Here is a 27,367-nt window from a genome sequence, read left to right as displayed (position 1 = left end):
CACCGTAATACTCACTTGGCATTTAATGGAATTTAAGATGCCTTTATTTTCTTTATATGACCTGTCTACCCAAGAGGGATAAGTTCCTTGAAGGTGGGGATCATATACTTCTTTGTATTTTCTGTGCATAACATAGTAGGCTGAGTAGCAAAGGTTTGTTGAGGATAGTAAATAAATCACACACTGGTATACAGAGAAATTATATAGAGATATATAGCTTATCTGGCTAATTTAGCTTAAGGAGCGCTGCAAATAGAATGCAAAAAAAAAAAAAAACAAAACCATGAAATATGAAAACCACCCAATATGTCCAAAAACTAAGAATCCTAGGGAGCAAAGATATTTTGCACACAGGCTTAGAATTTTATTACCTTACAAATGAAAAATAAGCCTGAGTTCCTGCATTTTCCTGATGGACACAACTACCTTTCCTTGCTGTGCTACCCTTGAGCTGCACATTCCAGAAGTCTGTATTTACTGGAAAGGGGCGGGGGGGGGCCGTGCGTGGAGAAACGTCCTTTTGTGCCAAGGCTTCTCCCACCTGTCTGCAAGTCTGAGACACAAAGCTCAACAAGCTCATCAGTTTAAGCCTGTTCCAAATGAAGATAATCTTCACTCATGTACTGCACAGAAAGGATTGTTTGTCTGCTCTCATCTCTCCAGCCATATATGCCTCCGCGGTCATCTTAGATTAAGACAGTCAGCAATATGCATCTTTTCCTCTCATGAGGCCAAAATGCCTCTGAGTCCAGGGCTTGATTTGCCCTTCTCTCCTCATGACCAAAAAATAAAGATAAATAAGAAACCTCGCAAAGAAAGCACAGTAAGACACGAGAACTGAAGCCATTTACTCAACGATCTGTCAATAATCTTATGCTACCAGCAAGTCACCCATAATACTGCATATGCGTGGTGTTCCTAATTACTGTTTGGCCGAACTGTCCTGATCATCCTACAGTACAACATGCTGCTGGAAGATCTTTACCTCTTGTCCTCACCGCGGCACGGCCTGAATTAGAAGAGGCAACCATACGTATCCATATCAGATATTACAGGCATAGTACAATACATCAGGACGTCATCAAAAATGCCCTAAGCCTTCTTCGGCTTCTTTCCTGTTCAGGTTTTTACTTGGGGTACACGGGAGTCAGTTTTTCATTCTCAACCTCCAAAGGACAGGGCGTAGCAAGATCTGGGTGATGGGGAAAGGTGGACTCCGGCTCCAAAAGAACGCCAGATGCTGAGCAGCAGAGATACTACTGCAGCTTCAATGGACCTTAAACGAACTGACACCCAGAGAAATGGATCGCTATGCTGGCTTCCCCTCCCCCAGTCCTCAGCCCAATCTGAGACACCGCACCCACTCCCTTCCCATCCTCAGTCCCGGGTCCCGAGCTCGGTAGGCAGAGGCGGAGGGGGTGGCGGGTGCGGAAGAAAAAGGGGGTGGGGTCGGAGGAAAAAAAGGTGTGGACCGGCAGAGGAAAAGGGGGGGGCGAGGCGGAGAAAACGGGGGGCGAGGCTGAGGAGGAAATGGGGTAAGGCAGAGAAACGAGGGGCGTAGCAGAAAAAAAGGGAGGCGAGGGAGAGAAACGGGGGTGGGGGAGAAAGGCGAGACGGAAAATGGAAGGAATTGGAAGGGGAGCCGAACGTAGGCCGTGCAGGGCCAGGAGAGGAGGCGAGGCAGCCGGGGAGCAGAGAAGGGGGGGAGCGCCAGGGGCGGACACGGGGTTGAGGCACTTGCCATAAATCATAGCCAGGCCGGTTTCGTGCAGGAAGCGGGCCCGGCGGTGCTTGAAGAGCCAGATCGTGAGAATGGTGAGCGTGAGCAGCAGGATGAAGATGAGCAGATTGGCGCTGTCCTGCCGGTGGCTCTCCTCGGCTTGCTTCTCTGACACGATCTCCTCGTCCATGGCTCTCGCTTCTCCACCAGCGCCGTCCGAAGCCCCGGCCCAGCCAAAGACTCCCACTGCGAGGAGTAACCAGAGGGGCCGCGTGAGCCGGCGGGCCCGGGGGCCGCCGCCGCCGACGCCGCGGCGGAGGGGCGCCCGCAGCCAGCCGCGCCGAGCCATGACTCCCCCCACCCCCCGCCCCACTCCTCACCCGCAGTCGCCCGCGGTCGGACCACTCCCCGAGGCCTCACGGGAAAGGGGCGGGGCCCCAGGGAAGCCGTCGGAGCGCGCGCCGCCGCCGCCGCCGCCGCTCTTAAAGGGGACGCGACACTCCCAGCTCACTGGGCCCCAAGCCTTTGGCCTTCTGTCCCCCACTGCACCAGCTCCCCGCTCAGGCTCCGCTGCCAGGCAGTGAAAGACCGTCGAATCTAGCCCACTGCCTTCTGGAAAAGAAACCTGGGCTCAGCGTAATCAAAGCGTGGCAGATTGCGCTCTGTCTAGTTCGATCCTATTCTTAGAGCTCTCAGGGGAATCGATCTTTCATAACCCATCTCAATATTGTCCCCCAGTGTCTCTTAACAGGATAAGAAGTCGTCCTCTTGGGAAGGGCCTAAATCTCCATCTGTAATTTAAATCGGATTCTCCTTCTTCTGTCCTCATAGGGAAAAAAACCAACAGCACTGTAGTAGTTCACAAATAATTGACTCAAAGGCAAGGATTATGTGTGTGTCTGTATGCTCGGTTTTCTTTACACGTAAATTACCTGATGTGAGTCATCTCTTGCAGATAAACTCCTCAGTCTCACAAAGATTCAATCGGTTTGTGCTCAAATTTACCCATACTCCAAACACTCCGCTCCCTCCCCAGGAAGAAATCTTTTGTGGTGTGATCAGTTTCTCCTTCTCCTCTTGCTCCTTTTCCCTGCTATCTTAAAGCAGATTTCCCCAGCTCAGAAGCCACCTTTGACACCATATCTCATCTCTCTTCCTCAAAGAGTATTTTCCCTGTTCTCAGCCGCTCAACCTTGCACACCAGAATTTTCATAGTTCTCACCTCTTTGAGAACAGCGGATTTCTATTTTCTCCATTCTCCTCAGATCACTCATTAGTCTTTGTGGGCTTTTTGTTCCCTCTAGACTTTCTCTAGAATGTTTCATTTCTACCTCTGCAGGAATGAACTCCAAATCCCAAGTCCTGACCTGCCACCCTCCCTTCAGGCCTCTACCTGTTGGATACTGAGCATATCCTGGTGAGGCTCCTACCAATCTCCAAAACTAAAAATGTTTTTAAATGAGCTCATTTCACCCCTACCGACACATAGTCTTTCTCAATTCTTTCAGACCACTGATGATACTAGCTATCAATCCAATTCCTATCATTCTGCCTAGAAGTCATGATTCTCAAACGTTTTGGCCACGTTACGGCCATATAACCTCTTTGCTAAGGCAAACAACATGCAGGCAACTCCCAGCTGCCCCAGTGTGGATTCACTCCCATTAACCAGCTCATTAAGTTCTGTGAGGATGGTGAGCTTAAAAAAAAAAAAGTGCTGGAATGGTGCTTAACTCCGAGTTCTATCCCTGTCGGCTCAAGAGCTGTGCCAGTGACTGAGCCGTCTCTCCTCTTAGTACCTGGGTCTGCCTGTCCCTTCCCAACCTCATGGCTGCCGGTCCCCTACACCCTGCCTCCAGCCTAACCTCACTGGCCTGTGTGAACAGGGCCGGGCTGTGTAGAGACAAGAAACCCAAGTGAGGATCCTTCCCAGTCTCCCCACTGCGCCCCCTCCCCAGACCTATCTCTGTCACCCCAGAAGACCTAGCGAAGGAGTATCCCTGCTTCTTCAGGCCTAACCACCCAACCCAAGGCTGTTTTGCCCCGGCACAAAACCATTTTTCATTCTCCTAGTGTTCAGAGCTCAAGAAGAAAACAAAACAAAACGAAAGTCACAGATTGCTTGCCTGGCAAGAGTTAACAAACGTCTCCAAGCTCCAGACTCTACCTCTGTTTTCTGGCCCCAGCAATTTAGTATCCCCACTCTCACCCTTTCCCCAGCAACCTGGTTAGAGCAGAGTTCCAGGAGGAATCTTGAGAGGCCGATAATTTTATCAGGCAGGCCAACCCCATGAGCCCTTGGCTCCCCTCAGAATACACTTCTGTCTCAACCCAGCAGTGCCCTGTGTGCCCCTCGCCCTCCAGCTTCTCCTCTCACTACTGCTCTCCCCTGCCAATCCTTGTCATGTGCTTTCTGGAGTACCCTCCGCTAGGAACAAACTACCCAGCCCTCTCAGGTGCTGCACCGATGCCCTCTCCATCTCCTCCTTTTCCCGGTACCTGAATCTTGCTCAGGACATCACAAGCTCTGCCGCTGTTTCAAGTGGAGGCTGCTTATTTCCTCAGCACTCCACTGTCCTACACACACACACACACACACACACACACACACACGCTCACGCCCTGTATCAGGTGGCCTGAAGGAGCTGGCACTCCACTCACTCCCCATTGATTGTGGTTCCAAGCTCCTTACGGCCCCACCCTGCCTTGCAGCGCTAACACCCTCTCCTTTCCCGGTCTTCTAACGACTTCCTGGTCTCTCTCGCACTTTCACCGAGCACTTGGGCATCTGGTTCACAGCTTCCTCTCCCCTCCCCCCCACCGCCCCGCGCCTGGCCACCTCAGCCCCGCCTTCGATGCTCGTACAGGTAAGTCACACGGAATTCGAGACTTGCCTCCTTTTTTACTGGGAAAATAAAGATCCTCAGGAAAACAGTCCTCACCGTCCTCAGCCTGCAGTCTCCCTTCAATATACCATCAGTGCCCACGGGTTCCTCCTCCCCTCCAGCCGCAGTGCCAGAGCTGTTCCCTCCTCCCTTCTGAAACGTTAAGCCCCAGTCTACACTCCGCATCCCGCCACCTCCTTCCTGCCTCTTCTAGGACCTACTCCAACAGTCATCTCCCTCCACCATCTTCAGCGGCTCCTTCTCCACCCCCCTTCCTGTTCTCTAAAACCGCTTTCAGGTCTCTTTTAAGAAACAGCACCCCGCCCGCGCCCCTCCAGTCCACACGCCCCTCTTCTACCGCACGATTTCTCTCCTCCCATTTCTCTCCTCCCGTTCAGACCGAGCTTCTCAAAAGAGTCGTCTACACCGCCGCCTGTTTTGGTATGGCATGCTTTTGACATTTTTTTAGTGGTTGAAAAGTAAAATCGAAAGACTGTTTTCTGACACGTGAAAATCCCGTGCAATTCATATCGCAGTGTCCACCAGTAAAAGTTTACTGGACACAGCTATGCCCATTTGTTTACTGATTGTCTGTGGTAGCTCTGGGACTACAAGGCAGAGTGAGTGGTTGCAAAAGAGACTGCATATTAATCTCCAAAATTTACAAGCAGCTCATGCAGCTCAATATCAAAAAAACATACAACCCAGTCCAAAAATGGGCAGAAGACCTAAATAGACATTTCTCCAAAGAAGACATACAGATTGCCAACAAACACATGAAAGGATGCTCAACATCACTAATCATTAGAGAAATGCAAACCAAAACTACAATGAGGTATCACCTCACACCAGCCAGAATGGCCATCATCCAAAAATCTACAAACAGTAAATGCTGGAGAGGGTGTGGAGAAAAGGGAACCCTCTTGCACTGTTGGTGGGAATGTAAATTGATACAGCCACTATGGAGAACAGTATGGAGGTTCCTTAAAAAACTAAAAATAGAACTACCATACGACCCAACAATCCCACTACTGGGCATATCCCTGAGAAAAGCATAATTCAAAAAGAGTCATGTACCACAATGTTCATTGCAGCACTATTCACAATAGCCAGGACATGGAAGCAACCTAAGTGTCCATCGACAGATGAATAGATAAAGAAGATGTGGTATATATACACAATGGAATATTACTCAGCTATAAGCTGCGGCATAGCACAGGGAGATCAGCTTGGTGCTTTGTGACCACCTAGAGGGGTGGGATAGGGAGGGTGGGAGGGAGACGCAAGAGGGAGGGGATATGGGGATATATGTATATGTATATGTATATCTGATTCACTATAAAGCAAAAACTAACACACTATTATAAAGCAATTATACTCCAATAAGGATGTTAAAAAAAAAAAGAAAATATGAGGGGGAAAAAAAAAAAAAAAAGAGAGAGAGACTGTATAGCCTGCAAAGCCTCCAGTATTTCCTGCCTGGTCCTTTACAGGAAAGGTTTGCTGACCTTTGCCTCGGCCTCTGCCAATCATTACTCTACACTTTTACCAGAGGGATCTTTCTGAAGCACAAGTCTGATTATATATATCACAGCCCTGCTCCAAACCCTCCACTGACCCCATGGCCTTCAGTTCTGGCTCCTTAGCTTGGCACACGGAGCGCCACACATCCTGACTCCAGGCTGTTTCTTCACCATATATCCTGTCTTACTCCCCCAAATATATTGTGCTTCAGCCTTTCTGAACTCCTTGTAGTTTCCTGAAAGCTTCATGTGCTCTCATGTATCTATGTGCCTTGCCATGTTCTCCCTCTGCTTGAAGAGTCCCTCAACGCATTCCTCACCTAACTAGCTTCTCATCTGACAAAACTCAGTTTAAAGGTCACCAAGCTTTCCAGGATGCCCTCAGGTTGAGTTAGGGGCTCCTTTTATGGGCTTCCAGAGCCCCGCCCCCTCCCCAGGCAAATCTCTCTCTTAGCCCTCCTGAAATATTATGTTTGATTGAAATGTTTCTGATGCCACAGGTCATGAGTATCTTGAGGGCAGGAACCAGGTGTTACTTATTTCTTTACTGACAGCCTGTAGCCGAAGGCCTAACCAAAACAGGTACTCAATACAACATATCTGAGCATCAGTGAATGTCTCTTCAATTTCACTGAGTACCAAGGAAATCTCCATGTTTGCAGATGACATTAAATTCCCCTAGGTACCTAGATTCAGTTCAAGGATAAAAGAAAGAGGACTTTACAGTACTGGGTACATAGTAAGTGCTCAGGAAGGACTTAATAATTGAAAAATGTACATAAGTTTAGGCCAGCGTTTGCTGCAGTCCTTGGTTCTTTGGAGGTGCGTGATAAACATTGAATTAATTAATTCATATGTTGGGGGAAAGGCTGAAAAAGCTAAGTTGAGGCCATATTGTGGAAGGTCTTAATGCCGCAAAAAAATTTTAACTCATTCATTTCCCTGCTCAAAACCTCTCCAGTATTAATTTGGCAACAGAAAGGGGGATAAATAAAATGCAGAGTGATGGGCGATGGGGGAGGCCAGTTAAGAGGTTGGAAAGGTAGTCTTGCCGAAAAGCAATGAGGCCTTAATTTGGGGGATGCAATAGGAATGGAAACGGGAGGCTGGGTGAGAAAGCCAACGTGGAGGTTGGTAGGATAACCTGTTTTAGCAGCTGATTTGGTGGGTGGATGGGGAGCGTTTGAGGAAGAAGGATTGAAAGATGACTCCAAGGTTTTGAACCTGGACAACTGGAAAGCATAAGACTACTAATAGCATTAAAATGGGAGTCAGAAGGTAGAGCTCAGCTCTGGACAGGTTGGATTTAAGGGACTGGGGGGACATCCAAGTGGAGGTATCGAAATGGGTGGTTAGAAGCTGGGGTCTGGAATTCAGGAGTGAAGTCAGGACCAGTGATAGAAATTGGAGCTATGTGCACAATATTGAAGCGTGGGAGTCATGTGTTCTCCAAAGAAGAGGGAGTAGAAAGAGAGCCAGTACTAGGACAGTAGTATAGGGAAAGCCTATATTCAAAGAGTAGAAGAAAGAATAGAAGGTCACACATATCAGTTAGAACTCAACATAATTATGCTGGAGTTTTCAGTTTATTTCCTGAACATACCAGCCCAATGTGCTAAAAAAAGCAAATAAGATTTTTGGTGTCATTTTCAGTGTCAAGGCTATTTGAAATGAATACTCGTATTAACCTCAGACAAGTAACCTAGGATACTTTGTGCAGATGTACTAATGAAACCCCATGAGAAATATTAGTGGATCTGGAAACAGTCCAGAGAATAGCAATTAAAATAATCAAAGGGGTGGAGCAACTGATGTTTTAGGAAAGACTAAAGGGATAAAGAACCTGTTCAGTCTGGAAAAATAGCTAGAGGAGTCAACAGGAGCATCAATAACAATAATAACAATGGCTAACATTTACTGAGTGCTCCCTGTGTGTGAGATTATTGTAAACAACTTGTAGGCATCATCTCACTCGATTCTGGCAACAATCTTATCAGGTAAGTACTATTATTATTCCCACTTTACAGATGAGGAAACTGAGGCACAGTGAAGTTAAGTAACTTGTCCAATCTGCCAAAGGTAGTAAAGGGGAAGCCAGGATTTCAACCCAATCTGATTCTAGGAGGAGTGGCCAAGATGGCAGAGTAGGAAGACCCTGAGCTCACCTCCTCCCATGGGCACACTAAAATTACAATCATTTGTGGAGCAACTATTGATGAGAAAGACCAGAAGACTAGCAGAAAAGATTTTCTACAGCTAAAGATATAAAGAAGGAACCCCCATGAGACAGGTAGGAGGAACAGAGACGCAGTATACTCAAGACCCGTACTCCTGGGTGGGCAACCCATAAACAGAAGGATAGTTACAATTGCAGAGGTTCTCCCCAAGGAGCAATGGGTCTGAGCCCCACATCAGGCTCCCCAGCCCAGGGGTCCTGCACCAGGAAGAGAAGGTCTCAGAATGTTTGGCTTTGAAGGCCAGCAGGCTTACTTTTGGAAGAGCCAGAGGGCTATGGGAAACAGAGACTCCACTCTTAAACGGCACACACAAAATCTCACACACTCCGGCACCCAGGGCAGAAGCAGTAATGTGAAATGAGCCTGGGTCAGACCCACGTGCTGATTTTGGAGAGTCTCCCGGAGAGGCGGGAGGCAACTGCAGCTCACCCTCGGGACATAGACACTGGCGACAGTCATTTTTGGGAACTCGTTCTACCACGTGGACACTGGTGCTATCAAGTGCCATTTTGGAATTCTCCCTCTAGCTTATTAGTGCAGGGACCTGGCCCTGCCCCTGCTCACCAGCTTGTTGGCACCAGTACCGGGACACCTCAGGCCAAGCAACTGGCTGAGAGGAGATATAGACCCACTCACCAGCAGGCCTGCTGCCTTAAGAACCCCTGAGCCCACAGCTGCCCTGGGACCCAGCCCTGTTCACCAGAGGGCCCAGGAGCCGGCCTCGCACACCAGTGCACTGGCACCACCCCTGGGACGCCCAGGGCCCTGCAGCCAGAGACCCTGGGACCTGGCCCCACCCACCAGTGGGTTGGCACTAGCCCTGGGATCACCTCCACCCACCAGTGGGTGGGCACCAATCCTGGGATCCCCAGGGCCCTGGCCCCACCCACCAGTGGGCTGACACTGTCCTCAGGACCTGGCCCTGTACACCAGCAGGCCAACACCAGCTCCGGGACACTCTGGGCCCCTTAGCCAGTGGCCTGGGATCTGGTCCCACCCACCCGTGGGCTGACACCAGCTTTGGGACTTCCAAGGCCCTGCAGCCAGATATCCGAGGAATTGGCTCTGCCCAACCAGCAAGCTGGCACTAGCCCTGGGATCCCCTGGGCCCTAGCCCTTCCCACCAGCAGGCCAACACAAGCTGTGAGACACCTTGGACTGCTCAGCTAGCCACCCCGGGTTTTGGCCCAACTCATCAGCGGGCCAGTGCCAGCTTTGGGACACCGCAGACACCACAGCCAACCTTGTCAGGAACCAGCCCCACCCACCAGCAGGCCAACAGCAGATCTGGGAACCTCGGCCCTCCAACCACCCACCCCAGAACCTGGTTCTGCCCACCAGTGGGCCAGCACTAGCCCTGGGACCCACTGGGGCTCTCAAGCCAGCAACCTTGTGACCTGACCACACCCACCAGTAGCCTACAGCCTCTGCACAAGTTAGGACCTGGCAACCAATCAGACTGGGGGCCAGCCGTGCCTACCAGACTACCCACCACAATAGAAGGACCCACACATCTCACATAGGGGGCACGCCTAGAGCATATAGCTCTGGTGACCAGAGGGGGGTGTGCTGCTGGGATGCACAGGATATCTCCTACAAATAGCCACTTATGCAAGGTCAGGAAATGTAACCAACCTACCAGGTACATAAAAATAAATACAGCAAATTAGGTAAAATGAGGTGACAAAGAAACATGTTCCAAACAAAGGAACAAGATAAAACCTCGGAAGAACTAAGTGAAGTGGAGATAGGCCATCTACCCAATAAAGAGTTCAAGGTAATGATTGTAAATATATTCAAAGAATTTGCGAGAAGATTGGATGAACAGAGTGAGAAGTTAGAAGTTTTTAACAGAGTTAGAAAATATAAAGACCTAAACAGAGATGAAGAATACAATAATTGACATTAAAAATACACTAGAAAGAATCAACAGTAAATTAGATGATACTGAGGAACGGATCAGCGAGCTGGAAGACAGAATAGTGGAAGTCACTGAAGCTCAACATATAAAATAAAAGAGAATAAAAAGCAATGAGGACAGGGACTTCCCTGGTGGTCCAGTGGTAAAGAATCTGCCTTACAATGCAGGGGTCGTGGGTTCGATCCCTGGTCAGGGAACTAAGATCCCACATGCTGTGGGGCAACTAACCCCCGCACCACAACTACTGAGTTTGCGTGCCTCAACTAGAGAGCCCATGTGCTGCAAACTACAGAGCCCACGCACTCTGGAACCTGTGCGCCACAACTACAGAGTCCATGCGCCCTGGAGCCTGCACACCACAACTAGAGAGAAGCCCGTGCGCCACAACAAAGAGCCCGCGCACCTCAATGAAAGATCCTGCATGCCTCAACGAAGATCCCTCGTGCCACAACTAAGACCCAACGCAGCCAAAAAAAGGAAAAAATCTTTAAAAAAAGCAATGAGAACAGCTTAAGAGACCTCTGGAACAACATCAAGCATACTAACATTCACATTAAAGGGGTCCCAGAAGGAGAAGAGAGAGCGAAAGGGACTGAGAACATATTTGAAGATATAATAGCTGATAACTCCCCTGACCTGGGAAAGGAAACAGACACCCAAGTCCAGAAAGCACAGAGAATCCCAAAAAGGAACCCAAAGAGGACCACACCAAGATATACTGTAATTAAAATGGCAAAAATTGTACATAAAGGGAGAACATTAGAAGCAACAAGGGAAAAGCAACGTTACGTACAAAGGAACTCCCATAAGGTTATCATCTCACTTTTCAGCAGAAACTCTACAGGCCAGAAGGGAGTGGCATGATATATTTAAAGTGATGATGAAAGGGAAGAACCTACAACCAAGAATACTCTACCCAGCAAGGCTTTCATTCAGATTTGATGGAGAGATCAAAAGTTTTACACACAAGCAAAAGCTAAAAAAGTTCAGCACCGGACTTCCCTGGTGGTGCAGTGGTTAAGAATCCGCCTGCCAATGCAGGGGACACGGGTTCAATCCCTGGTCTGGGAAGATCCCACATGCCGCGCAGCAACTAAGCCCATGCGCCATAACTACTGAGCCTGCGCTCTAGAGCCTCAACTACTGAGCCTGAGTGCCACAACTACTGAAGCCCTCGCGCCTAGAGCCCGTGCTCCGCAACAAGAGAAGCCATCGCAATGAGAAGCCAGTGCACTACAACGAAGAGTAGCCCCCGCTCGCTGCAACTAGAGAAAGCCCGCGTGCAGCAACGAAGACCCAAGGCAGCCAAAAATAAATAAATAAATAAATAAATAATTGTCGTCTCTCAAACCTCTAAAAAAAAAAAAAAAAAAGTGTTCAGCACCACTAAACCAGCTTTACAACAAATGCTAAAGGAACTTCTTGAGGTCGAAAAGAAAAGGCCACAACTAGAAACATGAAAATTATGAAAGGAAAAATCTCATTGGTAAAGGCAAAAACACATTAAAGTAGTAAATCAACCATGTATAAAGCTAGTACGAAGGCTGAAAGACAAAAGTTATAAAATTATCTATATTCGCAATAATTAGTTAAGGGATACAGAAAACCAAAAGATGTAAAATATGATATCAAAACAGTAAATATGGGGGGAGGGGAGTAAAAATGCAGGGTTGTTAAAATGTGTTTGAACTTAAGAGATCAGAAGCCTAAAATAATCACATATATAGATTAAGACGTACAAACTTCCAGTTGCAAAAATAAATGAGTCATGTATATGAAATGTACAGTGTGGGGAATCTAGTCAATAACTATGTAAAATCTTTGAATGGTGACATCATAACTAGACTTATCATGGTGACCATTTTGAAATTTATAGAAATGCCAAATCACTATGTTGTATAACAGGAACTAGCATAGTGTTGTAGGTCATTTATACTTCAAAAACAAACAAACAAGGTCATAGAAAAAGAGATCAGATTTGTGGTTACCAGAGATGGGGGCTAGGGGGAGGGGGAATTGGATGAAGGCAGTCAAAAGGTACAAACTTTCAGTTATAAAAGATAAATACGTATTAGGGATGTAATGTACAACATGATAAATATAATTAACACTGCTGTGTGTTATATATGAAAGCTGTTGAGAGTATCCTAAGAGTTCTCATCATAAGAAAAAATTTTTTTTTCTATTTCTTTAATTTTGCATCTATATGAGATGATAGATGTTCACTAAACTTATTGTGGTCATCATTTCATGATGTATGGAAGTCAAATCATTACGCTGTACACCTTAAACTTATACAGTGCTGAATGTCAGTTATATCTCAATAAAACTGGAGGAAAAAAATAAAAAATAAAATAAAAAATAAACCCAATCTGATTCTTGAGCATATGCTCTTAACCACAGTAGTATAAACCTTCCAGCAAAATAATCTTAAAGATATGAATCAAGTAACCAGTCTTTTTACTAAGATTCAAAACTCAAAATACCAACACACCACTTAATGTTTTAAGAGGAAGACACATTGCTTTGTTGAATTTCTTAGACTGAGCAGACATTACTTTTGTAAAGAATAAAAAAAAAAATATATATATATATATATAAAACCCTAGTTTATATAGTAGTAAACCTCTAGAATTTGTGATCCAGGGGGGTTGTAATAAATAGCTTGAAGAAAGGTTTAGCATCTACAATAGATATAAGGCTCCTATAGATACCTATAATCGTCAGGAATGTATTTCTAGGGAAGGTGGGTTTTTGAACTAAGTAGGAAAGGACAGAGTGTGCTAGGTAGAGGGAGAATCTGCATGGGAAGTGGGTACATGGATGTGGTGTATGAAGTTACTCCTCCAGTTGGGTGGCATGTAACAAAGTTAATTAACTTGAAGACAATTCTGGGATTGCAGTGCTTTCTCTATTCAACCAACTATCCTGGGGAAACAGCGATGAGCCTTCATAAACAACATCTCCATCTCCATAGGAAACGCTTTAGAGATGGTTATCCCCACCTTTAATAACATCCACATCATTTATCCACTGTGCATGTGGACGATGGCTGTTTCTTTGGGAAAAGTAAAGGCACTTCTTGGGTCACCCAGGAATTTAAATGCTCTTTCTCATGAGGTCTGACTTTTGTTCTAAGAGCTCGTGAAAACACTGCTGCCATTAGCTGTAACTTGCACCTTTGGGATTAACTCTAACGTAGAGAACACTGCATGAGTGGACCCAAGGTACTTAGTAACTGTGGCTTAGTAAATTCCTTAGTAATTGTGACTATGAATATTTTGGCTTCCTTTCAGGGTGGAATCTATAGATGAGACAAAATCCTACCTCATGAATATGAGTTAACCATTTATTTCTAGAAAATGTAAAACTAGGTAGCTTGCACTCAGTATGTGGGTAACAGATTCAAAAGAGTGGGGAATGCATTTTAAGAGTGTAATGGAGAAAACAAAATTCAAGGCCTGGACAGAGGTCACTTCCCTGAAGACTAGGATAATGTATTGGTGGTTTATACAAATACCAGACTCCTTACTGGCTCTCTCTTTTTTCTATAACCTCATCTTTTTAAAAGAAAGTCACCAGATCTCAGCTCCTTTAAGAAACCTCCTAATCATTTTCTGCTTCAGATAAATTAATATTAACACAAGTAATTTAATAGGGTACCTGAAAAGACTAATTTCAATTTGATCATTATCAAAGCCAAAACAAAGTTTTAAGATTTTTTTTGGATCACCTATGTTTTCAACCTTGCCACCTCCCAGCGGTGGAGAAGGAAGCACTTTCCTGTTAAGTGCAGAGAGATTATTTCCTGGTTCTTCCTGATTGTGAGGTCTATAAATAGGGCTACATTTGTAAGGAATACAATATACTGTACTTGACGTTGATCAAGTACCGTGTCAACTCTTGGCTTAGAGGTGAAGAAATTGGAGAGGGCCCAGAGAAAAATAATGACTATAATTAAAGGTTTGGAAAATGGGATCCAGAACAAAAACTATATAGGTAAAGTTGAGGAAATCTGATGACTCTTGGATGCCTTCTTTATTTTCTCAATTTTTTCAGCTTTGAGGAAGCTAAAGTATGTCGGAAAATGCTTATCATCAATCAAAGTGTTACCAAAATCTAAGGGTGTGTACAAGTCCACAGGGATTTTTGAATCCAATTCAAAAATAATGGACGGACTCTCTATAGAGATTCTTTCAAAGGAGGATACATCCCTCTCCACTTCTTTCCCATAATTCATTCATTCATTCAGCAAACATTGAATGCTTACCATGTGACAGGCAACGTTCTAAGTATAGACAGAAACCTCTGTCCTCTTGGAACTTACATTCCTGGAGGAAGAGAGCTGGTAAACAATAATAACACAACAAACATAATAAATAGGTAAATTATAGAGTATGTTAGAAGGTGATATAAAAATAGAGGTGAGGGGGATCAGGAATGGAAAGAATGCAAATTTAAAAGGGTGGACAGGATAGGCGTCTAGTAGCCAGTAAGAGTGAGCAAATTGATGCAGCTAAAACATAGAATTCTGACAGGGTTAAGGGCAAAGGATGGTGGTCACACTTTGCATTTACCTTGTGATATGCAGTTTACAACATTGTGCCAACCAGTCAGGAGGCACTGGAGGAGTTGGTGGAGTTTGGAAAAAGGGGTGAATTCTGTTTTGGCCATATTAAGTGTTAAGGGCCACAGGATAGAAATAAATGATCAGCAGGGAGTTGGAAATGCAGGTCTGGAGCGCAGGAAAAGACATTTGAGATAGAGATGTCGACTTGGAATCACTAATATTGACGATGGCTTAAAGCAGTGGGAATGAATAGGTGAGCTGGCCAAAGGAGAATAGAGTGGAAAGAGGTCAATGTAAAATGTCTATAGTGTAGGGGATGAAGACAAAGAAAAAAATCGAGAAAGGAGAGTATATTTTATTCTGATCAGAGAGACAGAAGATGGATGGGCCTGTGTTGTTAGCATCACTTTATTCTTCTCCTTTCATTTCTCCCTAATGTAAACTGGTTCTCTTCGTGACGAAACACTCCCGCCGCGCTACACCCTTTTGGGCGCGAATCTTTCTCATAGACCTTTTGAAGGTAAGGAGAAGGGAACTAACTTTTACTGAGTGTCCCCCGCGTGCGACGTGTTTGCGGCTCCAAATGCCGGGTGGTTTTCCTCTACACCCCACCCGCCCCCTCGCTTTCACACCCTTGCCTCCTTCCCCGGTTCCCAGTAGGCTGAAGTACAGGAAAGGTCGACAGAAAACAAAGGGCACAGCTTGAGGGAAAAGCAAAACAAACAAACAAAAATTCCCAGCCCAGCGGTAGTGAGCCAGCACTGACCGCCTTTAACCACCGCCTGCAGTGCCCCACGTTCCTCTGCCCCGCCCGGAACTCTCCACAGGCCCCGCCCCCTGCCCCGCGGTCCGCGCTCATTTGCTGGCGCCCTTCCACTCCGCTTCCCCATTGATCCGTTTGCGCCTCTTCTTTTACGCCGTCCGCTCAGCTCCGCCCCTCGCAAAGCCGCAGCGCGGCGCAGGCCCGGCCCCTCGGTACTCGCGGACTTTTTCCGTGTCGCTTCCCCTTCTTCCCGGCATCCCCCTTTCCGCTTTCTCACGGCTCTTTGGTTCTCCCACCTCTCAGGCGCTTCGCGCCCAGGGGTTCACTGACGTCATCTCTCTGCGCTGCGCGGATACCCGCCGGTGGAGGAAGGAGCAGCTCCGCCGCCCTTCGCTTCTTTTGTTGGGCTGCTACTCCTCCGGAGTCATGGCGCCGTCGCTGTGGAAGGGGCTGGTGGGCATCGGCCTCTTTGCCCTAGCCCACGCGGCCTTTTCCGCTGCGCAGCGTAAGTGCCTGAGGGACGGCGACCTCTTCCGTGCGGGACTCCGGGGGCGGCGTGTGGGCGCACCCTTGAGGGAGTGTAGGACCGCGTGTCCCGGGAACGGTCATTTGAGACCTTAGAGTTTGGGGTGACTGTGAGAAGCAGTGCGGGGCTCCCCGGTGGAGGGCTTGGAGTCTGAGTTTGAGAAGAGTGGGGCACCTGGGGTTGCAGCAGGGTTGGAAGGGGGTGTTGGGCAGAGGGCTCAGTACGGGACCGGTGGGCTGCAGGGTGGGCAGAGAGGGAATCTATCCGGGAATCCAGGACAAGTGATGTCAGATCCAGCGTGGGGCTGGCAAAGTGTCAGATCGAGGACCTCGGATGCTCATGGTCCCATGACAACTAGGTGGACAACGTCTTGGGCACTCCTGGGCTGTCCAGGCGGACTGACAAGTTAAGTGACCATTTGCCTCAGGGAGGCACTGTGATGCGGGGCAAAGAGCACCGGACTGGGGGGCTGCTTCTTAAAAACTTGCTTTACCGCTAAATCTGTGACCTTGTGCATATCATGTCCCTTCTCTGAGGCTTCATTGAGGTGGATTTTAATTCTTGCACTTTCTATGTCACAGAGTGATTGGGAAGTTTAAATGAAAAAAAAAAGTGCTTTATCACACATATACAATTGTATTGTCAAGAGAAAACTTGGAGTCCAGCAGAGGATGCAGTACAGTGAGACAGCTGATCTGTTTTGAGGTGTACCTTCTCTCCGAGACCAGGAGTTAGCAAACTCTGGCATGTGGGCCAAATGCAGCCTCCCTCCTGTTTTTGCCGTGAGCTCAGAATGTTTTTAGATTTTTAATTTGTTGGGGGAATAAAGCAAAAGAATATAATTTTATGATCCATGACAATTATATAAAATCCAAGTTTCAATGTCCATCAGTGAAGTTTTATTGGCATACAGCCACGCCCATTCGTGTAGGTATGGTCTGGCTGCTTTCTAAGGGCAAAGTTGAGTAGTTACAATGGAGATAGTAAGGCCTGCAAAGGCTAAAATATTTATTCTCTGGCCCTTTACAGGAAAAGTTTGCTGAGCTCTTTCCTAACCTATAGAGCCCATAAGGGCAGGGACAATATATATTTTGTTCATTGCTGTAATGTCAGTGCCCAGCACAATGTTCCCAACTAGGTACTCAATACATTTGTTGAATGAAGGAAAGAAATTCAGAGTTGAACTTTATTCCTTTATTTGCTACATTACTTTCCATCTTCAGGAATAAAGTAGAAAATGAAATGTGAATTCCTCAAAGCTCCAATTGTTTTCAAGATAAAACCTTTTGTTCTATTTATTATATATAATTAAAATGATCCAATTATTAAAGTTACTTTTTACATACAGGTATTATGACAACATTTGTCTGGCAGAAATTCAGCTTTATTTTTTTTTAATTTATTTTGAAATTTTAGATTTACATAAAGGTTGCGAAGATAGTACAGAGAGTTACTGTATACCCCTCACTCAGTTTCCCCCATTGGTAACACCTTACATTACTATGTTATAATGTCACAACTAGGAAACTGACATTGGTATAGTACTATTAAGTAAAGTCTAGCTTTTATTTGGATTTCACCAGTTTTCCCATTAGTGTCTTCTTTCTATTCCAGGAATCAATCCAGAGTATCATATTACATTTAGTTGTCATGTTTCCTCAGGCTCCGCTTTCTGTGACAGTTTCTCCAAAACTCCAATCTTGAATGACAACAATAATAATAGCTAACATTTATTAAGTGCTTACCATGTGCCAGGCACTGAACTAAGCATTTTACGTGCATTATGTAATTCAATACTACCAAAAACCCTGGGAGGTAGATACTATTGTTATTATCGTCTTTGAAAGATGAAGAAATTGAGACATACTGCTAGGAAACTTGTGCAAAATTACAGAGATAAATGGTGGGGCTGGGCTTCAGAGACAAGCAGTTTGATTTTAGAGCCTGTGTGCTACACTGCTTGGTAAAATTCAGTCTTCAGTAATTGGTTGAAATTGCGCTGTGCTTAGGTGCTAGAAGGTGCAGTGATGTCCTGAGGGAGTTCAAAGTCAAGTGGAGAAACAAGTGGATCAAGCAACAATCACCATAAAGTGATATAGATGCTATGCTAAAAGTATGTAAAATACATGGAGATGGGAGTAGTCATTTTTCAGGGGGTGGGGGGAAGGGGTTAAGAAAGGTACCTAGAGTCTGGCTGATCAAGTGTGGTCTTTAGACCAGCATCTTGGAAATCATCTGGGAGCTGGTCAGAAATGCAGAAATTCAGAGCCCCCCACCCCAGATCTATGGAATCCGAATCTGCTTTTTAATAAGATCCCCAGGTGATTTGTATGTACATTCATTTTAGAATAGCTGCCCTAGAGGAGATTAGGATACAGTGGTACTGCGTCATTTTCTACAATAGACTTCAGCTGTAAAATCTTACTGTCCTAGAGCAAGGAGATAGATGACTGAAGTCCAACCCCTTCATTTTACAGATGAGGAAATGCCCTGCTAAAGCTAGAGTCAGATTATGCTTCATGCAAAGAAGAAAGGGAGCTGGGAATTGAACAGGCAGTAGGAAGTTAGCCAAAACCTATTTGGGTATTGGTTTGATTTTTCTTTTACACCTGTCCTTATGATGAAACCTGTGAGATAAAACTTAAGAAATGTCTCTAAACACATTCTCTTTTAAGAGTCAATGCATGCTCACTCACAGTAATTTGAGGTTTTAAGCATGTTATTAGGTAGGGATTGTGCAAGATTCCTCTAGAATTAGGATTTTGTGTTTTTATGTGAGGTGAGGATGCCTTGTGGCATTTGTCACTGCAGTGGGACCTCTTTATAGTCCTCATGTTGGAAAGAGACCAATATTTACCTTTGAGGCTAATTGTGTCCTGTCAGGTTGTGGCAGCAGGTAGCACCCTGGGGTGCTGTGGCATGCTGGTCTTTGCCGTGACGAACTTTGTTATGGCAGAGCTCCTATCCTGTGTCTCATTTGATCCTCATATTATTACCAATTTACAGTTGCAGAAATTTAGGCAGTGAAAAGATAGATACTGTATTTTTTTGATTCTCAGGTACATTCCACCTCCCACTCCTACACTTTAACACTCTGAAATTGAGATACATGTTACAATCCACGAGGGTGTCTTACATTGAATGAGATTACGATAAATTGAAGAGCTGGTATTATGATCTAGGCTTTTCAGCTTCCAAATCCTGATCCTTTTCCTTCATACCTTGCTGCCTCCTGAGGCTAAGGCAGTAGCAGAATTATAATTAAATCATAGAAGCAGCAATTGATGTCCAGGAACTTCTCCTATTCCAACAACCCCCCAGCATATTGTCTCAGGAAAAACATTTCCATAACAATATTACTTTGTCCATATTATGTGATGGTGGTGCTATTTCAGAGTTGAGATTTTCTGTAGACTTAATTTTTAAATAATTGTGATTTCTTTGACCAGTTAGTGAAAGAATTTCAGAGAATTCTAGTTTTCCTGTAGTAATGAAAGAAAAATTATGTTTAGGTATTTCTTCCTCATATTTGCTCACTTTTCACTCTTCTCCTGTTTTATAAGGTGACAGAGCAGGTCATGATGGGAATAAAATAGTTTAAGATCAGACTGACTGCCTTAGAAGGTAGAGGTTTTTGAGGAATCCAGGATTAGCATTACTTTTTGTAGCACATGTCAGTTGCTTGTTTGGTATATAGATTTGCTTGCATTTTAAGAAAAATGGGCTACAATTTCTTTAATGGTATGCTTCTGGTTTATAGATCGTTCTTATATGCGATTAACAGAAAAAGAAGATGAATCACTGCCAATAGATGTAAGTTGGTCATTTATATTCCATTAAAATATATATAACCGAATCACTTTGCCGTATACCTGAAACTAACACAATATTGTAAATCAGCTATACTTCAATAAAAAATATATATGTATGTATAGTTTAAAAATCAGCCACATAGCTTAAAATATATTTTTAAAATTTTTTGGTTTTTTATTCTCTTAATTTTCCAGACATGAAATAGCATATCTGTTATCTACTTTTTGTCACTCATTGTAAAACCCAAAGATTTGTAAACAAAAGATTTCTGTTTGGTTTCTAGAACTTAGTTTATTTTTTTGGCCATGCTGCGCAGCTTGCAGATCTTAGTTTGCAGGATCTTAGTTCCCTGACCAGGGGTCGAACCCGGGCCCCCTGCAGTCAAAGTGTGGAGTCCTAACCACTGGACAGCCAGGGAATTCCCTAGAACTTAGTTTATAATAGTCTTTCTAGAAGTTGCTCTGTCTGTAGTGTGAGATGGACTTAAGTTGATTATTTGACTTTTTTTTTTAGAAAGTTCCTTTTATACATAAAGTTTAAAAACAAGTAAAACTAACAAAACATTGTTTAGGGACAGATACATAGGTGGTAAAACTAAAGAAAAATAAGGAAGTACTTTTTTTTTAAAGCTGAAATAATATGTGAACTTCACTCACAGTTTTTTATCTTTATTGGATTTTTGTTTTGTTTTTTTTTGCCTGTGCCGTGTGGCTTGCGGGATCTTAGTTCCCCGACCAGTGATTGAACCCGTACCCCCTGCAGTGGAAGCACAGAGTCCTAGCCACTGGACTGCCGGGGAATTCCCCCCCACCTTTTTTTAAATCTTTATTGGATTTTAAAGAACAAAAGTAGTAAGTTCTTTGTAATAGAATCAACCAGTAAGTGTTAAAAGTAAAACTGACCCCATACAATTAAAAAAAAAACTGACCCCATTGCTCACAATTCTACCTCTACTCCCAACAGTTTGGAGTATATCAGTAGTTTAGTTTTCTTCTATGCATAAACAACATTATCTTTGTGTATGTATAGTTTTACGTAATCAAAACACAGAGTGTTTCTTTTAAAAAAGTTATGTGTATATATGTATACTTTCATAACTAGCTTTTTATTACTTAACAATTTATCTTGACATATTTTCATGACAACTCATAGATTTACCACATCCTTGTTAATGATGCCTATGACTGCATTGTATGAAATGGGTCTTGGTACACTGGTGGTGGGGATGTAAACCAGTATAACAGATGACATTAGATTTTAGTTTAGAAAGAGTAGTAGCCTGTGGCTAATTTTGACTTTAATTGTCATAATTAAAGACACGGTAGATGTGGCTATTAACTCATTCTCCCGTCACCTTTGTTTTGTGGTAGATGCGCGCACACACACACGCACACACACATATACACACTCATTTATATCTATTTAAAATAACTTTCTTCTGTTTACAAATGGGAAAATTTGAAAAATACAGAAAATCACAATCAAGAAAATAAAATATGCCTGTAATCCCATGTTGGTTAATATCAAACATTGCAAGTTTTTGCTTGCATAACCTCTTTGGAAAGCAGTTTCGTATTACCTAATAAAGTTGAATTTGTGTATACTCTACGCCAGTGGTTGCACTGCCGTGTGCCAGGAGACATACACAAAGATAGCCATCCTGATGTTGTAAAAGTCACAGACAGGAAACGGCCCACATAGCCATCAACAGTAGAATGTATAAATTGTGGGATTTTCGTGTAATGAAATACAATGAAAATGAATGGACTACAACTATGTACTTCAACAGGGAGGAATCTCACCCAAAAAAAAGCTCAAATGGGAAAAAGTAAGCAGTGTATGTTTTAGAGGTACATACAGAGCTGGTAAAATTATAAATAAAAGCAAGGAACTGATTAATACACAATTGGGGACAACAGTTAACTGGGAGGGAGGGTGAAGGATATAATTGGAGAGGGATACCTGGGCCTTGAAAGGTACTGGTAATGTTCTATTTCTTAAGCTAGGTGGTGGCTAAGGGGTATTCTTTTTATACTCTGTGATATTTAACAATAATACATTAAAACATTCATAGTTGCTCTAGGTGGTGGCTAAGGGGTGTTCTTTTTATACTCTGTGATATTTAACAGTAATACATTAAAACATTCATAGTTGCTCTTAGAAGCTGGTAATAGTTGATAACTGAGTTCTGAATGGCTTGGTACCTGTTTTTGCTATTTGCGCAAAACCCAGAAGTATTTTTGCAGCCGATTCACAGAACTTATAGAAGATACTGTTTTGTCTGAGTCCAAATCATTTAAAGTGAGACTCCTTGATAGGATCTAGAAGAAATACCTGTTAAGAGGCTAGAAAGAGATGGAGAGAAAATTGTAAACTTTTATAATAATATTTGTATGTTGTTTAGTAATTTCAATCTTTATACTCACAGATAGTTCTTCAGACACTTCTGGCCTTTGCAGTTACCTGTTATGGTATAGTTCATATTGCAGGGGAGTTTAAAGACATGGATGCCACTTCAGAACTAAAAAATAAGTAAGTCTTTTCCTTTTCATAGGCATTTAATTTCATGGGGGTTTTGCTTCATTTACATAATTTAAAATCTATGTTTTTTATGGTACATAAAAGTTGGTTTTGTTTTTACATTTCGATTATGCAGTTTGTATGAGTAATGAGGTAAAAAAATTGAGGCAGTGTTTGATGTGACAGGAAAAATGGAAGTTGAATGACAGGTTTTTGACATTAGAATAAGATGTTATGTTATGGTTGCTTAAAATTACTTGTTGACTGGTTGGATAGATAGGTGGATGGAAATAGATATATAGGAAGATATTCCCTCAGGAATTTTTTCCTTCTTTCTTCCCCACCTGCCTTGCTTCCCCCTCTCCTTCCTCCCTCCCTTCCCTCCCTTCCCTCCCTTCCCTTTTCCTCTTCTTATCCTCTTGTCCCAGCTTAATCTTTGGAAGATTAAGAGGTTTTTTGTTTCCTCTATCACTTGAACCTAGTCTGTGACATAAACTCTGCTCTTAGGCCCTTTTCTATCCTTGGACTAAAGTATATTTGTTATTCTGCTTTCCTTTTTTCTCCTATACTACTTCTAAGCTATTTTCATGAGCTTTGCTTGCTTTTCTTTTCCGTATTTCTGACTTGCATAAAATCATCCTTTAGCTTTATTCAATTCCGTCTCTGGACTTTACCCACCTTCTTGATCCTAGAAACTTCAACACAGTATTTCCTTAGAAGAATTCACAGTAAACATTTATGTGTTAGAGGAAATTCATCCCCTTTTTACTTTTACTTTTTAATTTACATTTTAAATAGTCACATCTCAGGCTTCCCATTTTATGTTGGGGTATGCTTGGATTTTCAGGTGGGCTGACGTTGAGATTTGAGTTTTTATCAAAAGAAAAGTTCTCTTTCCTTCCAGGAAGTTAATATTTAAAAACAAACCAATACCAAAAGCCATACACTTAGGTGTTTGTGAACTTTTTTTAGACTGCATATATCTCACTGGAAAAATGAAAGGATACTCCACTATCACTACCCACTACAGTTCCTACAAAGAGTCTACCAAGAATCACATGCAAGGGGCCTAGAAAGAAAGAAGTAAAACAGAATGGCATTAAGTAGGTGGTAGCAAAATACATGAATTTAGTAGGTGGTAGCAAAATGTACGAGTTTGGACAACAGCAGGTACAGAAGGGCCAAAAGGAATTTTTCGTTGTACTTGATTCTTGGAAGACAGATCTGTACAATGATCAGATGGCTTGAATAGTGAGGGCCAGGTGAGAATAATCAAAGTTATAATCTATGTACTGTTTTTTTTTTTTAAGGACTATTTGGCATGGGCTAGTGTTAGATTTATAGAGGTGATTAAAGTTGAGCAATTATTTGTGTTTTCATAGGCATCTTGGAAGGAATGCCTGAATTAAAAAATTTGAGGGTTTTATGTTGCATTTCTGGGTTTCTTATTTTCCTTGTACAGGAAGAAAGTGAGATACAGTATGTTTACCAATTATAGTCTGATTTTATGGATTTAAACTTAGTTAAAACTATAACCCATAGCAAATTCGTAATTTATTAGAAGCCTGCTTATTTTCAAATAGGCTTTTATAAAGGTTTATCTAAAATTGATGCTTTTTTTCTTTTAAGGACATTTGACACATTAAGGAATCACCCATCATTTTATGTATTTAATCATCGCGGTCGAGTACTGTTCCGGCCTTCGGATACAACAAATTCTTCAAACCAAGATGCGTTGTCCTCTAACACATCATTGAAGTTACGAAAACTTGAATCACTGCGTCGTTAAGATTTTTACAAATTATAATAACAGAATAGGACAGGACACAGAGCTGGAATATTGGAGTTTGGGGTACAAAACACTCCCCCCCCATCAGTATTTATATTGATCTTTCAGACCTAATTAAAAAAGTCTATGACCCTTGTTTATACACTGTTAATCAAATCATGAATGCAATATAAGTTATCTGTGAAATGAGTCTTTGATCTTTCATAGAGAATTCTTTTTTCATCTAAAACAAATTCACATGTTTTGTAAAAGTCACTGTTTTGAACACATTTCTTTGAAAAATGGTGGTTTTGTAATTATTTATTTTCTTAGATTTCTTTTCTTTTGCACTACAGTTTTCAGGATCCTTTTGGAGATAGTGTGACTACTGCATTTTGCAGCATGAATGCTAGTAAAATGGTCTTAAGTTCTTAACAACAAATGGACTTCTCTAAAGAGACCAAAATGGTGACTTATCAGTTTCTCTTATGCACCCTAAAAAGTGGCTCTGCTTCAGCAGATACTTGCCAGTTTTTAATTTATCCATTACTTCTCACCCTACCCCGCTCCCATATACCTCCTAACATCAGTCTTGTTTCATCACTTCTCTGGGGTTCTGTGTGCAGCAAGCAATTTTTGTGTCAGAAATCCTTTGTCATAACAAATATATTTAACAAACTCAGCTTGCTGTAAAGCTACTTGTGTTCTCTTCATTTATTGGTAAAAAATGTCCCGAATTGATTGTGTAGTGTAAGAATAGTTGAAGATAGACCAAAAAGACCATCCACGAATTAATTATCCTGCCTGTGTAGAAGAATAGTAATCACTGAGGAAAACTGATTACTTGTCATTAGCCAGTTTAACTTATTCAAAATCTCTGTTATTTTATTGCATACTAAACTAGTGAATTAGTAAAAATAAAGGAAACCTTCTCATTAAAGGTAGACTTCAACGGAATTGGGCCAAATATGTTCTAAATATTTGGAACTCATGTCTTTAAAAAAAATTAAGGTCATTGAAGAAATTGTTTCATAGCTTCTGATTTGTTTTCCATCTTCATTGTATGTTGCTGAAGGTGAGGATGAGGGTACAGAGAAGAATTTTTTTAGAAACAGTAATTTAAGTTTTAGGGGAATTTGGCTAGCTCTTTGATCTGCAGGAAGCTTAACATTTCTACATTTCTTCTTAGAAAACATTGCTTTTGTTGAATCATACAGGTATGGAAACATTGCTTTTGTTGAATTGTATAGGTATAAAGGGAATAACTGTATGCAGATTTGAAAAGGAAATGTGCTTTAGGCAAGAGTCATGAGATGTCCTTATTCCTGAAGGCATTTTTTTCCATTAGTAATGAACCTCAGCTCTTCTGCCTGGTAACGCAGCCTGAAATACAAGATTATTTTGTCATTGGGTTTTTATCCATTGTTTAATTTTGTTTTGCCAACCCAATCTGTGGAACACTGACTCTGCTCTCTAAGGAGAACAAAGTTAGAAGTCTGTTGAAAACCTAAAATAATTTAGAAATGAGTTTAAAATGTGAAGTCAGGAGTTAAAGTGGTTGTATTTAAATCAGAACAGTGTATGAGAAACAAGCTCCTTACGTCAGGCCTGTGTACCGTTTCCTCAGGTATGACTTGATTCGCAAGAGCGTCTTATTTTCTTCTCTTTGGGGGCCTGTCTTCCTTTCCTAATAGGTTTTAATAATAACTTTACTGAGGTATAATTCACATACCTTACCATTCACCCATTTAAAGGGTACGATTCAGTGGTGTAATATATTCATGAAGTTGTGCAACCATGATCACAGTGAATTTGAGAACATTGCCATCAGCCCAGAAAGAAACCCTGTGCCCTTTAGTGGTTACCTGTCTTTTTCCCCCAGTGCCTCCCAGCCACTAATCTACTTTCTGTCTCTGTACATGTGTCTATTCTGGTCATTTAATATGAATGGATTCCTGCAGTATCTGGGCTTTCATGACTGGCTTCCCAAATATGGTTTTGTTCTATGTGGAGTGAGAACTTCGCCTCTTGAGAACTGTGATTGCTGTAAAAGGAAGTGGTTTGTAAAAATCAGTAGATGTAAGGAGGGAGGGTCACATACCTAACAGGTTTCTCAGTCCGTCTTATGCTGAATAGTTTTTTCTCAGAACCAAGCATTCATGATATGTTACTACTTATAATATTTTTGTCTAGTCTCTAGAATGGATATTGATATGGATAGCCCAGTCAGGAAAGTCCTGCTAAATATGATGCCAAATAACGTGGCAAATAATTGACATAGCAGTCTTCAGTTGTGTCTCATTTTGCTAGGAGCTTGTATACCTCTGGTCAGGTGAGCTTCCCAAATTTTTTCTTTAATTTCCTCCAGTGAATTTATGCTGTCTTTTAAAAGTAGGTACCATAGGATTTGGGTGATTTGGGTGCTTCATAACAGCGCTAAATGGATTAAGTTCAGAATTCTATTTATACTACTATGAGGCAGTACTAAGGTAGCCAAAAATGTAGTCATGCGAGCTAGTTAAGCCTGCAGTTGACTATGATTTCAGTGACATTCAGAAGTGTGTACTGTTGAAGGCTCTCTAGAATATAGGAAGACTTAATGACCAGGGAACCAGCCAAATGTTATGGCCTAGTGGGCCAGCTGCAGAAAATGCAGATTTGTGAATTAGAGACTGTGATGCTCTGTAACTCCCTAATGATTGTTTTCTAAGCATTGTGGCTTATTTTTGAGTGGCATGACAGCATCCCCCTGGTTGTATGTGGCCTGTTTCCATGATGTATTGAGTAGTGTTGTTTGTTGTGAGCATCGATGCCTGTAACACCAAGCTAAACACATTCTTTTGGATATGTTTCCTCTCTTTAAATGACCTTGCCCTGTCCAATAAATAAATGATTGTCTCACCCTGTTTTTGGTAGTGGTTTTTTTTTTTGTTTTGTTTTGTTTGTTTGTTCGTTTTACTTTTAATCTCATTTTCTTCTGTTTCTCTGTCCCCAGAAAAATGTAAGATCTAATTTTAATGACTGTATTTTTTCCAATGTGATGCTGTTTTACTAAATTCAGTGGATACTTTACTTTTCATTGTACATGTAAAGTCTTATCGCAATTTTATGTTTTTTTTAG

The 27,367-nt window shown here is 42.8% G+C and overlaps 2 protein-coding genes across 3 annotated transcripts in view; one reads left to right on the top strand and one right to left on the bottom strand.

Moving 5' to 3' along the window:
• The window catches only part of SLC9A6 (solute carrier family 9 member A6), a 53,566-nt gene extending 51,497 nt beyond the window's left edge, over positions 1-2,069 (bottom strand). For both annotated transcript variants that reach the window (XM_059910866.1, XM_059910865.1), the window contains exon 1: positions 1,742-2,069. In XM_059910866.1, coding sequence (XP_059766849.1) covers positions 1,742-2,069 — 328 coding nt within the window. The remainder of the gene's footprint in view (positions 1-1,741) is intronic.
• MMGT1 (membrane magnesium transporter 1) lies at positions 2,068-27,147 on the top strand. The gene is made up of 6 exons (XM_059910474.1): positions 2,068-2,300; positions 4,904-5,046; positions 15,645-16,124; positions 19,906-19,958; positions 22,387-22,490; positions 24,108-27,147. The coding sequence occupies exons 1-6, from the start codon at positions 2,068-2,070 to the stop codon at positions 24,265-24,267; spliced, it is 1,173 nt and encodes a 390-aa protein (XP_059766457.1). The 3' UTR covers positions 24,268-27,147.
• Positions 27,148-27,367: the final 220 nt, after the last annotated feature.

Source organism: Balaenoptera ricei, chromosome X (genome assembly GCF_028023285.1).
Source record: "Balaenoptera ricei isolate mBalRic1 chromosome X, mBalRic1.hap2, whole genome shotgun sequence".
NCBI classification, from domain to species: Eukaryota; Metazoa; Chordata; class Mammalia; order Artiodactyla; family Balaenopteridae; genus Balaenoptera; species Balaenoptera ricei.
This window is presented reverse-complemented; position numbering and strand designations above follow the sequence as displayed.